This window comes from Amphiprion ocellaris, chromosome 4, assembly GCF_022539595.1.
Source record: "Amphiprion ocellaris isolate individual 3 ecotype Okinawa chromosome 4, ASM2253959v1, whole genome shotgun sequence".
NCBI lineage: Eukaryota > Metazoa > Chordata > Actinopteri > Pomacentridae > Amphiprion > Amphiprion ocellaris.
In genome coordinates, this window is record NC_072769.1 from 8,766,331 (window position 1) to 8,779,142 (window position 12,812).

The 12,812-nt window shown below is 39.2% G+C and overlaps 1 protein-coding gene across 6 annotated transcripts in view; it reads right to left on the reverse strand.

Moving 5' to 3' along the window:
• Positions 1–110: 110 nt before the first annotated feature.
• pnpla6 (patatin-like phospholipase domain containing 6) overlaps positions 111–12,812 on the reverse strand; it is a 31,828-nt gene continuing 19,126 nt past the window's right edge. The window contains exons 29-37 of one of the 6 annotated variants that reach the window (XM_055009741.1): positions 12,692–12,761; positions 9,808–9,924; positions 7,959–8,075; positions 5,922–6,070; positions 5,549–5,701; positions 3,586–3,702; positions 3,377–3,464; positions 2,895–3,037; positions 111–1,963 (exon numbers count right to left, since the gene is read on the reverse strand). In XM_055009741.1, coding sequence (XP_054865716.1) covers positions 1,889–1,963; positions 2,895–3,037; positions 3,377–3,464; positions 3,586–3,702; positions 5,549–5,701; positions 5,922–6,070; positions 7,959–8,075; positions 9,808–9,924; positions 12,692–12,761 — 1,029 coding nt within the window. In that variant the 3' untranslated portion in view covers positions 111–1,888. Of the gene's footprint in view, positions 1,964–2,894; positions 3,041–3,376; positions 3,465–3,585; positions 3,703–5,548; positions 5,702–5,921; positions 6,071–7,958; positions 8,076–8,924; positions 9,925–12,691; positions 12,762–12,812 lie in introns of those variants that run through there. The other 5 variants (XM_055009740.1, XM_023292644.3, XM_023292645.3 and 2 more) reach the window with 5 other exon arrangements.

Sequence of the window (12,812 nt, forward strand, 5' to 3'; positions counted from 1 at the left end):
AATGTTCTTTTTAAAAATCAGTTTAAAATCATCTGGAATGTTTATCAGTGAATTTGATCGGATGCATTCAAGAGTTTAAGAGAGAACAAAAACATGTAGTTACACATTGGTGGATGCATATTAAGTTTATTTCCCAATATGCATATTCAGTTTTAACCTCTTTTTTCTAGATTCCCTTGGCATATCAAGGTATATGGCAATTGTTAAACCAAACAGCTTTTGAGCAAGGAATACCTCAAATATTTCAGTGCAAAACAGCTAAAGCTGAGTTAATTAGAATAAGACACCCCCCCAATACCCAATTTAAAAAGCCATTTGTTAATATGTATAAATAAAAAATGATGAATTAATGTTAAACGAACAAACACTTTTTTTTGTTTCGGTGTAAGTTCCCTTGTTTTGCAGCAAAGCATCAACATACAAATTTTCACCTCATATACATAAATGAATATTAACATTGTGTATATTATAATATAATCTTGTTACAATTTCTACAAGAGGTCCATTTGAATTAAGTGTTAGACGAGGTGAATATCTGCCCGTTAGAGGTTTAGGTTTACTCAGGATTTCTGCGTGCTATCCGTATCAAAATAACTTTTTGACAGTACTGTGTTGGCATGATTTTTGAGCTTATTGTAACTTTACAGTCTGAGATACACTCTCATATATCCTTATCCACCAGCAGAGAATGTTATAATGTCAAGTTATACGCAGGAACCCTGAATACTGTGCATGTGACCTTGTGCAAGCAGAGGTGAGCACAAACTCCTGTGTTGTGTATTGTCAGCTGAATGATCGCACCACACTCATGTTCACTCTGAGCGGTTTGAACAGTAGTCGAAAAGGCATCGTAATTATCTGGCGTCATTAAAAAAAAAAAAAAAAAGAACTACTGAAAGACAACATTTCAAGCATGCAGACACAGTGTCATCCACTCACTGAAATAATCTCATTCATCCCTAATTTCCGTTACACTTTCTTACATCCTCTGTTGGGTTTAGTCTGCCTACAGCGCATCAGGTTCACTCTATTCTATTGTGCGTGAACAATAAATAAATGAAATTAAAATAATACTATGCCCACTGATCCATCTTCATCCTTGTCTACACATTTTTATCCCATTATTGCCTTTTCATCTTTCTGCAACAATCACAAACACGCCTCTTTCTTTTCTCATTTAGTCTGTCCTCTCCCTGCTTCCTAACTCTGGTCCAACCTCTAGTTCAGTCAACATCAAATCTATTTTGGTTTTTATATAAATATTCCCTCTTTCTATACTGTCCGCTACAACATCTATGCTAAACCTACATGATTCTTAGTAATTACTGTTCTTCTGTTTGTACTCTTGACTTTTCTTTTCAGTGTCATGCTACGATTTTTTTTTTTAAAAAATCACAATTTTGCTCATCTGTACCAGTCATCCTGACACACGGGTAACACTCATCTGAACAAGAAATGAAGACCGTGTCATCAGCGATGGAGGGCAGGGACGCTGTACCGACATTAAAGATGTACATTAAGATTCAGAGACACAGATGGGACATGCAAGTGATTTGAATTGTTGAATTTCAAGTTCTTAGTGTCATGTTATTTTTGTCGGTGGGATTCTGGCAATGGGTCAGTGATGAGAGAAAACTCTGGTTGGCGTAAACCTTCAAAGCCTCTTATTTTCTCATTTGAGACTGTATAAATCCGGAGGAAGCCACTTGACGCAAAGAAAATTCAACAGCTTAGTGGATGAAAAGTGGTTTCTCTCCAGAAATAAAATAGAAACAGAGTTTCAGTAGTTGCAGGGGCCGAGTGTGAGTCCAGCTTCTCGAGCCTCGACAGTTTACAGACCCACAGCGTGACCCTTGCTCTTATCGTCCTACTCCTCCGGGGCCCTCTGTCAGCAGTCTGACACTTCGGAGGTGTTGGAGTCACTGGTAAGTTTCCTGCGTTGTCTCACAGATTTCTCTTCATCCTGCAGAGCAGAGGATAGTTCTGTTTTTATCTGTTTGGAACTATATAAAGGTTGCCGAGAAGAATTACGGGTTTTTCTAGTGCCAAAACGGCATCTCTACACAAGATATTAGAGAGATAAAAGATGTAATTGATTATTCTGTTTAAAATAAATTTTTGATTGTCAAGAGAGGTCATCTGAAGAAATATTTTATTGTAATAATTATGCAGAATAATGAAAACAGAAGTGTGAATAAGGCAGAAGTGTAGCTGTGTATTCCTGACTGTTCAATTTGTATAGTTAACTGTTACCCAGAAGGGTAAAAAAGATGCTCAATATACTATTTATTGTTCTGTGCACTTTTGTATTGTGGGGAGTAAATAACACTGAAGCCTCAACAATAACATCAAAGGGACTGCCAGTGAAAATGAACCTTTTGTGTGTCTTGTAGTACATTTGCATTATTAATATACTTTGTCCTTCGTAAAATAAATAGAATGAAATCGGGGCCTATTTTTAGCTGTGGAGTAATACATATTTGGTGCTTTAGTGAGTAATTAAAAAAACAGGTCAGTGCATATTAAATTGACTCAATATAAACTTTAATGTGTGTGTTTATTGTAATGAAGCAAAATGGACCAGCGAGGCAAAGTTATGTTAATTATTTTTGGACAACTTTAATGCTCTATGGAACAGAGGAATGAGCTACTTCAGGTTTTAGTTGCACAAAAAGCACCTGTATATAGGATGTAATAGGATGATTTTGTTATTTTTGTTATTTTAATTTTAAATAGCACAAGAGCTGTCCTTTGAGGTTGAGCTAAACAGAGGGACTAGACAGGTACACATAACTGAGTTTTGGTGTTTAAATTTGGATTTATTTAAACTACACATTTTTAGGAGTAAATTCTCCTGACTCTTCTTCTCAAACTTTGTTTTTGCGTGCACTCACAGTCTGAAAGACTCCATTCTGTCCCCACTCTCCAGGGGAGTGGTCCTCAGGATCCTCTGCCTCATACTCCTCTTCCTCCCCTTCCTCCTCTCTCACCGTGTCCATCCCGTCTTCCTCGTACTCTGTCAGACAGTCTGACTCCTCCGCTGAGTGGAAAGATTTAGAGGAGATATTACAGAGAAAATTTATTGTGTGACTGACCCACCCAATTTAGATAGCAGCCATAAAATATCAGGAACATCCCCTGCTGTATTTCAGTAAAACAGACCAGATGAAAGATACGACCCCTTATTTATTACACTGATTAATCTGACATGACCTCAAAGGGGAACTGCACATCTAGTAGATGAGACTGCTGTAACATGTACAAGCTAGCAAGGCAACAATAGTTTAAAAGTAATTTCATACAGGTTTGAAATAGAGAGAAAAACATATTCCAATCAGTTTTAAAGGAATTCTTTCTAGACAATAATGACCTTCACCTTCTGTTGCTACGTAGATTTGGACTGGCTCTATCCTGGATACAATCTCTGCAAGGTCAGTGAAGTCGGCTCCTGGACATGTGCAGGACTAATAGGAAAGAAGTTATTATCATATATTGCAGTAATAACTTTGATGGCTAACATGTACGTTATACACAAACCATATCACATTTAACGGTATTAAGTGTGTATATATGTGTCCTTCTCACGTCAGTTCTCTTGCTGTCGTTGTAGTCAGCAGAACGGTGGTCCTTCAGCATGTTCTCGATAATGTCACCTCGAGCCCAGCCGGTGAACAATAACTTCCCATGCTGGTAGCCCACATCCTGAAATACAAAGTATTTTGAACAGAAGCACAAAGCTTGTGGAAATAGCGTGTATATTCAGAGCTAAAGCTGGCTGTAACTCTGAATCTGATGTATCTTTCACCAACATTTCTCATTCATTTATTCATTTAACCTTTATTTACACTCAGAGTACATTGAGATATGAAGGTCTCATTCACAATGTAGCCAAGAAAGAGAATAAGAGATGTTGACACACAAATAATACATTTAGACACATAAAAAATACTAAAAGCAAACTTAGTAAAATAACAAAAACATTAATTACACCATTTTATTTTTCAAAACAAATGAATAAATTAAAACAAAAGCAGTTGGAGGCAAAATAAGATGGAACTACAAATCTGAATTGTCAGAGCCTAAAAATTAATCAAGCGTTAGATTGTTCTGCAGGTTATTCCAGGTTGTAGGACCCTAGTGAATAAAACTAGATTTTTCAGGCTCAGTGAAACAGCCAGCACCTGCAATGCAATCCAGCTATTTGAGCGTCATTGATGGGCGCCCACAATAAAAGACAGAAATGAGTTAGCCACAGGGTGGAAACATACTTAAAACTCAACTCATCATCAATCCAAATTCCTACATATTTGCAATCTACAACTCTTTCAATATTTGTACCATTCAGAGTAGAGATGACCAGACTTTCAATAGCGATATTTGTTGGTGTCTCTGCTGGAAATTGTGTATTTGGTTTTGTCTGTATTGGGAACTACTTTAGGCTTATTGAGTGCAACTTGTAACTGAGAGAAGCAGTCCTGAAGGAAACGTACAGCACTATGTACAGTATCCACACTATAGTACAATACTGTACTGTCAGCATAAACATATGCATAAACATGTGCTGACAATAGGATATAGAGGAAACAATTATCATCTATGTACACAGCAAACAGCACAGGCCTAAGGATTGAGCCTTGAGGGACACCTTTAAAACCATGACAGATTCTGACTTTGAATTTCTGATAATCACACACTAATGTCTGTCCAAGAGGTAACTCTGGAACCATTTTCATTAAAACCAATACTGTGAAGTCTTTTTAAAAGCAAGAGATGATGACAACTGTACTAAATGCATTTAAATGAGCAATAAAAATAACTGCAGGGTGTTTCCTTTAGTCCAAAGCACTTACATTTTAAATTGTTAATTAGAGAGTCCAGCTAGACGGTTTCTGGCAATTTAACAAACAAACATACGGAGAGAGGGAGAGAAAGCTAGGCGTATAACGTATAGCATAACGTCCATTACAAATTGGTTGGATTTTGCAAACATACAGTTGAAGACAAAATTATTAGCCCACCTATGAAATTTTAGTTTAGGTTTTTTTTTTTTTTTTTAAATTCCCAAGTGCTGTGAAACAGATCAAGAGATTTATAACACAGCTTTTCCAAACATCCTAGTTTTGTTGTGGATGCTTACATTATTTTACTTTGCACACGAAACAAAATTATTTAACAAAAACCAAAAACTACCAGGGTGAAAATTATTAGCCCTCTTGATGCTAATAGTCAATTGTGTATCCTTTCGAATGGATACCAGCTTGCAGTCATTTGTTATGAAACACAAAGTGAAACACATCTCAAGCTTGCTACAACAGCTGACAACGGAACATGTGGATTCATAACTACAAGCATTCGGACCTTGGCTTATGCAGTGATCCCCTACATTAAAAAAAATCCCTGTAATGTACTTTTTAATTAGTGGCCAAGTTACATTTAATGGTAAATTTGTGATGTGAGAGACTAATGTAATACCCATAATGTGCACCATATTTCCAAAAAAAGTTTATGAAAAAAAAAAAAAAAAAGCCACATTCAGGATGTAACTTACATAGATCTCATCAAACTTGCCAAAGTCCATGGTTTTAAACCGGTCGATGGGCGGTCTGATGTACTCGCAGTAGGCACTCTTTTTCACCACCTCCAACTGCCGCACACAAGACACGTAGGCCAACCGCGACTGGATCTCTGCCATGTCTGGCACCTGCACAAGTGGGTAGCACAGAGAATATATGTACACCACAGGCTATCATAATTCACAATTAACACTAAGAAAAATTAGTCAATCCTACTGATCTGATATCAGAATCATTGATGCTACATATTCATCAGAAAAACTAAAAACGTAAAAGTAGTTTTCGAAACTTTAAGCTGCTGAGTCATGAATAGTTACCAGTGCTTTGTGCTGCCAACTCTTACTGTACCTTCACTTTCTCTGCCCAGGGATTGATCCGTTTCCACAGTAACCACCAGCCAGACAGGCAGTCGCCATAGTTACAGAGGTCAGTCTCATCTTGGCTACCCACGTCGATGGCGATGACTGTTCTGGCACCCATGTTCCTTGCAATGTCCGCTGTGGTTGCGTAACACCAGTATTCACCCACATGCACACAATCGCACAGACGTACACAAACACAGCAGGACAAAATCCAGCAGCAGAGATGACAAGACAATGAATCCTGTGTGGTTTCAGGTTGACATCACTTTCTTTACAGGTTCATTTTAGGAGTGCACAATGTTCCAACAGACTTACACCACAAAAAACATCAGTTTCTGCCAGCTGTTAGACATAATTCAGGCCAATTAGTAACATTTAACACTGCAATTTACAAAAACAAAACTGTATACTTTCCTGGCCAACCAGCACAGGGCCTGAAGTCCAAACCTTTCTCCTTGATTTGTTAGTGTTTAAAAAAGCCTTGTGGTAGCAAGCATTTTTGTGGTGTTTAGCCTATTCGAAGATAAGAACAGAAAGGCATCCCACAAGCCCCAAGCACCGATCCAGTGTGCCAAGAACAACTATAGAAGCAGCTGACTGAGCACAAACTCTTCAGGGAGAAGGCAGTGTAATAAAATCCAGAAATAAAGGATGATGATTTTACAAGGCTCCCTTCAGCTGGATCAATCTTTGGCCTAACAAAGCACCATATTTCACAAACCTTAGAAAAGAGAATCGCCTGGGACGTAATGACACATGATTTCCATATCAAATAGAGTATTGCATTAGGCCAGTCTTGAGATTTGTGTAATATGGCTTTAACATCAACAGACAGTATATTCTTTATCATAACAACACAGACTCAGACTTAGGGGAGTTTTCATTTGCAAAATACAATGAAAGCTAAAAACTGCTTATGTTTAAAGTTTGACATTGCCTGAACTTTACAGGAATATGTGTATTTGGCCTGGTGCAGTTTTAAATGCTTTCAAACTATGAAAAAGCACCTCCCCCGAGTCTAAACATACACCACTGTTTTCCTCTGGTTGAAAATATTGATTTTAATATTAAACTAGGTATGATAATTATAAATGTGGGGTGAGGCAATAAATAGGTAGCAACACAATATAAATGAGGATGCGGACATTACTTGATTTAGACATATTTAACAATACAGCAAATTTGTGCCAAATCACATTGAAAAACAAGGTAAGAGTGTTCCACTATTAAGCTTTACATGAGGGCAACTTATTCATAAATGTAAACATATACTTAAATAGCCAACTTTGCATTTCAAAATACAACTTGACAAAAAAATACTATCACCTAGCCCTATGAAAAGATAAGAGCTAATTTTCAACATAAGAGGAATCAGACCTTTATCTCAGAACAGACTGGTGTCTTGTGGCATAAAAAATGCAGAATTACATTATGGTTTTAAAACTAGAAGCAATATTGTTTTTCTCCCCAAATGTAATGCTAGTGGCAACCCTTCCACCATTCTTAATCCATTAACTATCTGACACCAGGCTGTTTGACAGGCAAATGCATTCAGAAAATCTCAATTTGAGAAATCACTTTGTCATTATGTACAGTTGAATCCACTCACAGTACAACTCTAAATGCTGGCTTTTCCCCATCTAGTAATCGAGAATAGGCAAGTTCAGATTTTACAATTACATTTTTTTCTTTTGAGTTTTTGATTGAATTTGTCTCATTAGATGTAATAATTAACAATCTCAAATGGCTTGATATTCAGATGGGGAAAACTCAGCACTACCACAGGACTTCCCTCCAATAGCCTTAAGCCCACATCTACATACTTACCCAGCCTCTAAATATTACTAACTTGACTAACCCCACCCCCTTTTCAAAGCATCTCCAACCATCACTCCACCTTCCCTCTCCTCTAGGAGTCAAGAGTTGGGTGGGACCGTAGAATACGTTGGTTGGCAGGTAGGGTGGGATACGGTTGGAGAAGGGCGGGGTGGGGTTTGGAATGGGGGTTACCACCTGTACTTGCCTGGCAGGTTGTTGATGTAGCCACCGTCCATTAGCAAGTTGCCATCTTTGGGGTCACAGAGAGGCGGCAGGTACCCCGAGAGGGTCATGCTCGCCCGTACATAGCGCCACAGAGAGCCTGGCACACCAGGGAGGGAAGGAGGGAGGAGGAAGGGGTGGAATAACATCTCAATAATGTTCGCTACATGTTTCAGATTAGTGTCGACACAGACCGCAATCCAAACACCAGAGGGAGGTCGGACAGAAGACGGCTGCCGACCCCTGCAAAGGCTAGGACTGCAGTTCTGCTCACCTTTAGACTCTGTTGTGCACCACTGCAAACCTCGTTACCTTGCACAGAGACCCAGTGTGCGAAAGGTAAAAAAGTAAATGGCAACCATCACAGAGAACCAAAGTTGTTTCCAATCTCCAAACTATGGAACAACAACAACGCTTTGTTGCATTTGATCATGTGGATTTGTTCTTATCTTATGTCTCTGAAAACTCCACAGAGATATCAAAATCCAGTAATTACTAAGTGGTCTGAAGCATTACAAAATAGTAGTGTAACTGATGTACTTTTATTGTGTAGAGAAAGAGCAGCAGCAGATGTTGATGTGGCAATGTTTGGAGATCTTTCACCATGAACATGACAGGGAAGCAACCAGCCTACCCAGTCCTGCAGTACCGCCCGGTGCCAGCAGGGGGCAGGGGCAGGCTGGGCGCTGCATGGGTTGGAAGGATAAGGAGCACCGCAGAGAAAAGCGAGGGGTGCAACTGCATGGAGTACATGTGAATGCTGAGGCAGAATCATCTTATTGAAGCGTGACTTTACAGGATTTACCACCTACAGCTTTCCATTCCTTCACTCTAGATTTACTGTAGCTTAAAGGGATTTACTGAGTTTGTAGACAGGTCTAAGATGTGTAACAGCAGGATCCAGAACACATATTCTCAAAATAAAAAGCGATACATGCATCAATGTCTATTTATTTTTTTTAAATGTGTACATAGGCTCACTGTATTTTACACTGGCATGCACATAAAAGCAAGCAAAGCCAGGGGAGAGGACAGGAGCTGGGTGGGAGAGACTGAACATGTTCCTGGAGATAGAGATGACTGAAATGAAACAGAAGCAGGACGACTTCGTGGGAAACAAGTTGCACAGGACAGCTGCATTTAGGCCCGCACAGTGACAGCTGACTGGTATGATATTGACATGGTGCAGCCCTGCACTCTCTCCAGTAAAGCACAAATCTCACCTCCAATACCATTTCCTTTAATCTAAGCATACAGCGCCTGTCAAGTTGTCTACGCAGGATCTCCAACTGAAAATACAGTTAAATCCAAACCAATCGAGTTTGACTTACAAACCTAGAACATCTTTGTTTACAATCCACATCCACAACTTTATGTGAAGGGAAAATTTCAGCAAATATGAGGGGCCAGAAGAAGCTGGATGATCATGCATCACTCTACGGCCTATAAATGCCCAAACATGCAGGGGCAAAACCTCCCATCCAGGAGTAAAAGTGAAGGTCAGTGGGTTTTATTCACAGATGGCACCAAGCCAACTGGAGAAAGTGTGTTGTGTGGGTAAAATGATGAAGCCAATAGGAGACAGAATATGATATGCTTTTGGTGATTATTTCATAAAATGTGAGGCACTAATTGCATCGATCTTAAGATATATGTTGGATTTAGTCTTTCCTTCCAAACCATGGGCTCCCAATGTCCAGCTGGTCAAGGTGGGGTTAGTTACGGGTAAGAACTTGGAAGGGACACGACAGAAGTGGAGGGTAGTCAAGTGGTTGATTTTCATCTTAGGGATGGGGGACGAGGTTTTGGTGAGCGGGTGTTTAAAATCTGACCTGGGACATTGTTAACATAGCAACCATCCACAAGCAAGTGGCCATCCTTGGGGTCGCACAGGGGAGGTAAATAGGGGGTGTAGGAGGCGCTGGCTCTAACATAGCGCCAGACGCAGCCTGTCGGGAAATGGAGATGGAGAAGGAGGAACACATCAAATATGGGCTGGACTCCACATCACAGATGGAAAGAGAACGAGAAGGACAGAGGAAGAAACAGAGAAGAATGCAGAAAAAGAGAACAGTAAAGAGAGAGAGGAGGACAGAGAAAAAATGCCTGCAATGTTGTGAAGGAGAATGCAAAAAGCTGCAAGGAGCAAAAGAGACAAAGCGCAACATAATCTCAACAAAATTAGCCACTTGTGCCTGCGGTTTTAATCAAATGTTGTACAATCTAATACAGACCCAATTTAATATAAAAACATGCTATAGATCTGCTCCACAATTGATTTGAGTTAGCTATTTGAAGGATTTGAAACACAGGCTTTCTTCAGAAAACTACAAATATCAATATGGTAAAAATACTGCTAGATACAATAAAGTAAGGAATGAATATCATCAAAATTTGTTGCTATAATTGATAACCAATAAAATACAATGACATATATATGGACATTTAATTTGCCTAAAAATAGTGATACTGTCTGTTTGATGTGTTGATTAAGCATGTTAAAAAATAGTAGTAGCACTGTTAGATGACCGGTATAACAAACAAGGTGGGAGAAAGTGTAAGTGAGGCAGAAAGAGGGAGAAAATGTGAGACAGAAACAGATATCTTGAGAGAGATAGGACAGAGTTAGAGACAGAGACAGAGAGAGAGAGAGAGGACCATCACTTTAAGACTGGTGGGCCTTTGACTAAATTCTCCAAACAGTAAAATCAGGAGAAAACTGCTACATGAATCTGATTTGACATTAAAGTCTTGTAATTTCTGTTTAGCATCAGACAAGTTTCAAATCTCAGTCTTGACACTCTTTCTCATTGGATAAAAGCAAAGGAAATAATACAAACCCATAACACTCTGTGTCTTACGTCCATCAAAATATCCTTCCATTACTATTTCCTTTCAATGACTAGAGTCAAGGTGACATATTCAAGATAACAACAGACCATAAATGTTGAACAAAAACAAACCAGAAATCTACAGAAAGCACAGAATGAAGGCTAAGGAGTGAGGGAAGCAACATGGGGTGTCATTAAAGGCAAGGAGTGAAAAGGCAAGGTGAAGTGTTCTGGATCCTACATGTTCACATGGACATGGGAGGGGATTCAGCATTTTGGGCTTCAGCGGCTACACAGGTTATTTTGCCTACTGCGTGACCTTTAAATGAGCATCTGTACGATGTCTATACATGTCCAGAGAGATCTGACATAAGGGTTATATCTAGGGCATAATCTGGGAGTTTTAGATGCAAATGTGATGGAGACAAAACAATGGAAAAGCTTTATCAATTTAGCAAAAAAGAGTAAGTTCAGAGAAAGAAAACGAAGAGTGTGACAGAGGCAGAAAAGAAAACCCAGATACTTAAACAGAAAGAAAGAAAGAAAGAAAGAAAGAAAGAAAGTAAGCAAGAAAGAAAGATGTTCCATTAAAGTAAAAGAGGCAAATGATTGGGAAGAATGGAACTGAGAGAGGAAAAGGCTTTGCTCCAGCAGTTAGTTCATACACATGCCAAAATGCAAACAAATGCATTCAGTGTTTCCCTGCAGAACTCACGCCTGAAAACCCCAAAACTCCCCAAATCCAGCAGTCAGCCCGTGTTATAATAAATTGAAACACTGATTTTGCAGTGTAACTAGCAACATCTTCATTTGATGTACATTGCTACAAATTGCAAGTTAGCATTACATTGATCATATACGGCGCAGAAAACGGAGCACTGGATTTGTGGGGCTTATGGGTGAGGGGACACTACTGAGCTGAACTACTTTAACTAATGTTAGTGATGGTGCATTTTTACGCCAGTCAAACAGAAACACATTTTCAGTTAATACAAACACAAGCACAGAAATGTAAGTGTTTTCTTTTGTAAATATTCAGTGCCATTAACCTCCAATCATTTGGCTGCGGCACACTCCAAACTACATGAAAACTGCCATTGTCTGTGGAGGCAAAACAGTAGGATTGCAGCTAAAATGCAGATATGAATTTGGGCTATGATGGCTCGATGCAATGCTGGTGCTTAAAATGTTTTTGTAGGGAGCATAACTTCAATTGTTCTCCAGTTGGTGCGGACACTATTAAACAAACACACCTCTTGTCACTGTTACTATACTAGAAAATAAATAGAGTGTGAGAACACAACACCTTCAGTTTAGTTTGGAGTATACCCATAATGGGACATGCAGTCCAGTCACTCTACATGATGCATAAGTCAATTAGATTCTTGTGTACTGCCGCAGGTTTTGACTACAAATATATAATTCATAGAGCTGTTACGAAAGAAAAAGACACATTACAGTGCTGGAAGTAGCTTCTGAGAGCTGATCGAGGGCAACGGCATGCCAGTATATTCACTTATGTAATAGCTTTAGTCACTGTGCCATTTTACTTCTGACTGCTTCAAGCACAACTCGCTGTTTAATTACATTTGAAACATACTGATGTCAGTGCCAATTTCACACATTAGTTCTCCATCACTCAGGGTAGTGTAATTGGATTAAGTTGTGTTAAAGGCTGGAAAAGACCTAAGCAATCGATCATTCCCGCTATTGTCTATGGGTAAGCATGTGTCCTATCAAGTAATTGTACTGTATATAAAAGTGCTGTAACATATAAAAGTGCTGCCCTGAGCTTTTCTAAAGTTTAAAATACATTTAACCTATCAAAACAGTAGTAACAGTAGGGAGGGCTGCTGGCCCCACAGTTAGATCAGCTGTCACTCACCATCCTGATGAACACGCATGGCTGAGGCTGTGATGTCAGTGGTGACGTTGAAGTATGGCAGCCACAGGTCCTGGAGACACAAAGTTTTTCAGTGTCATCATCTTTATAAGTATTTTCTCAC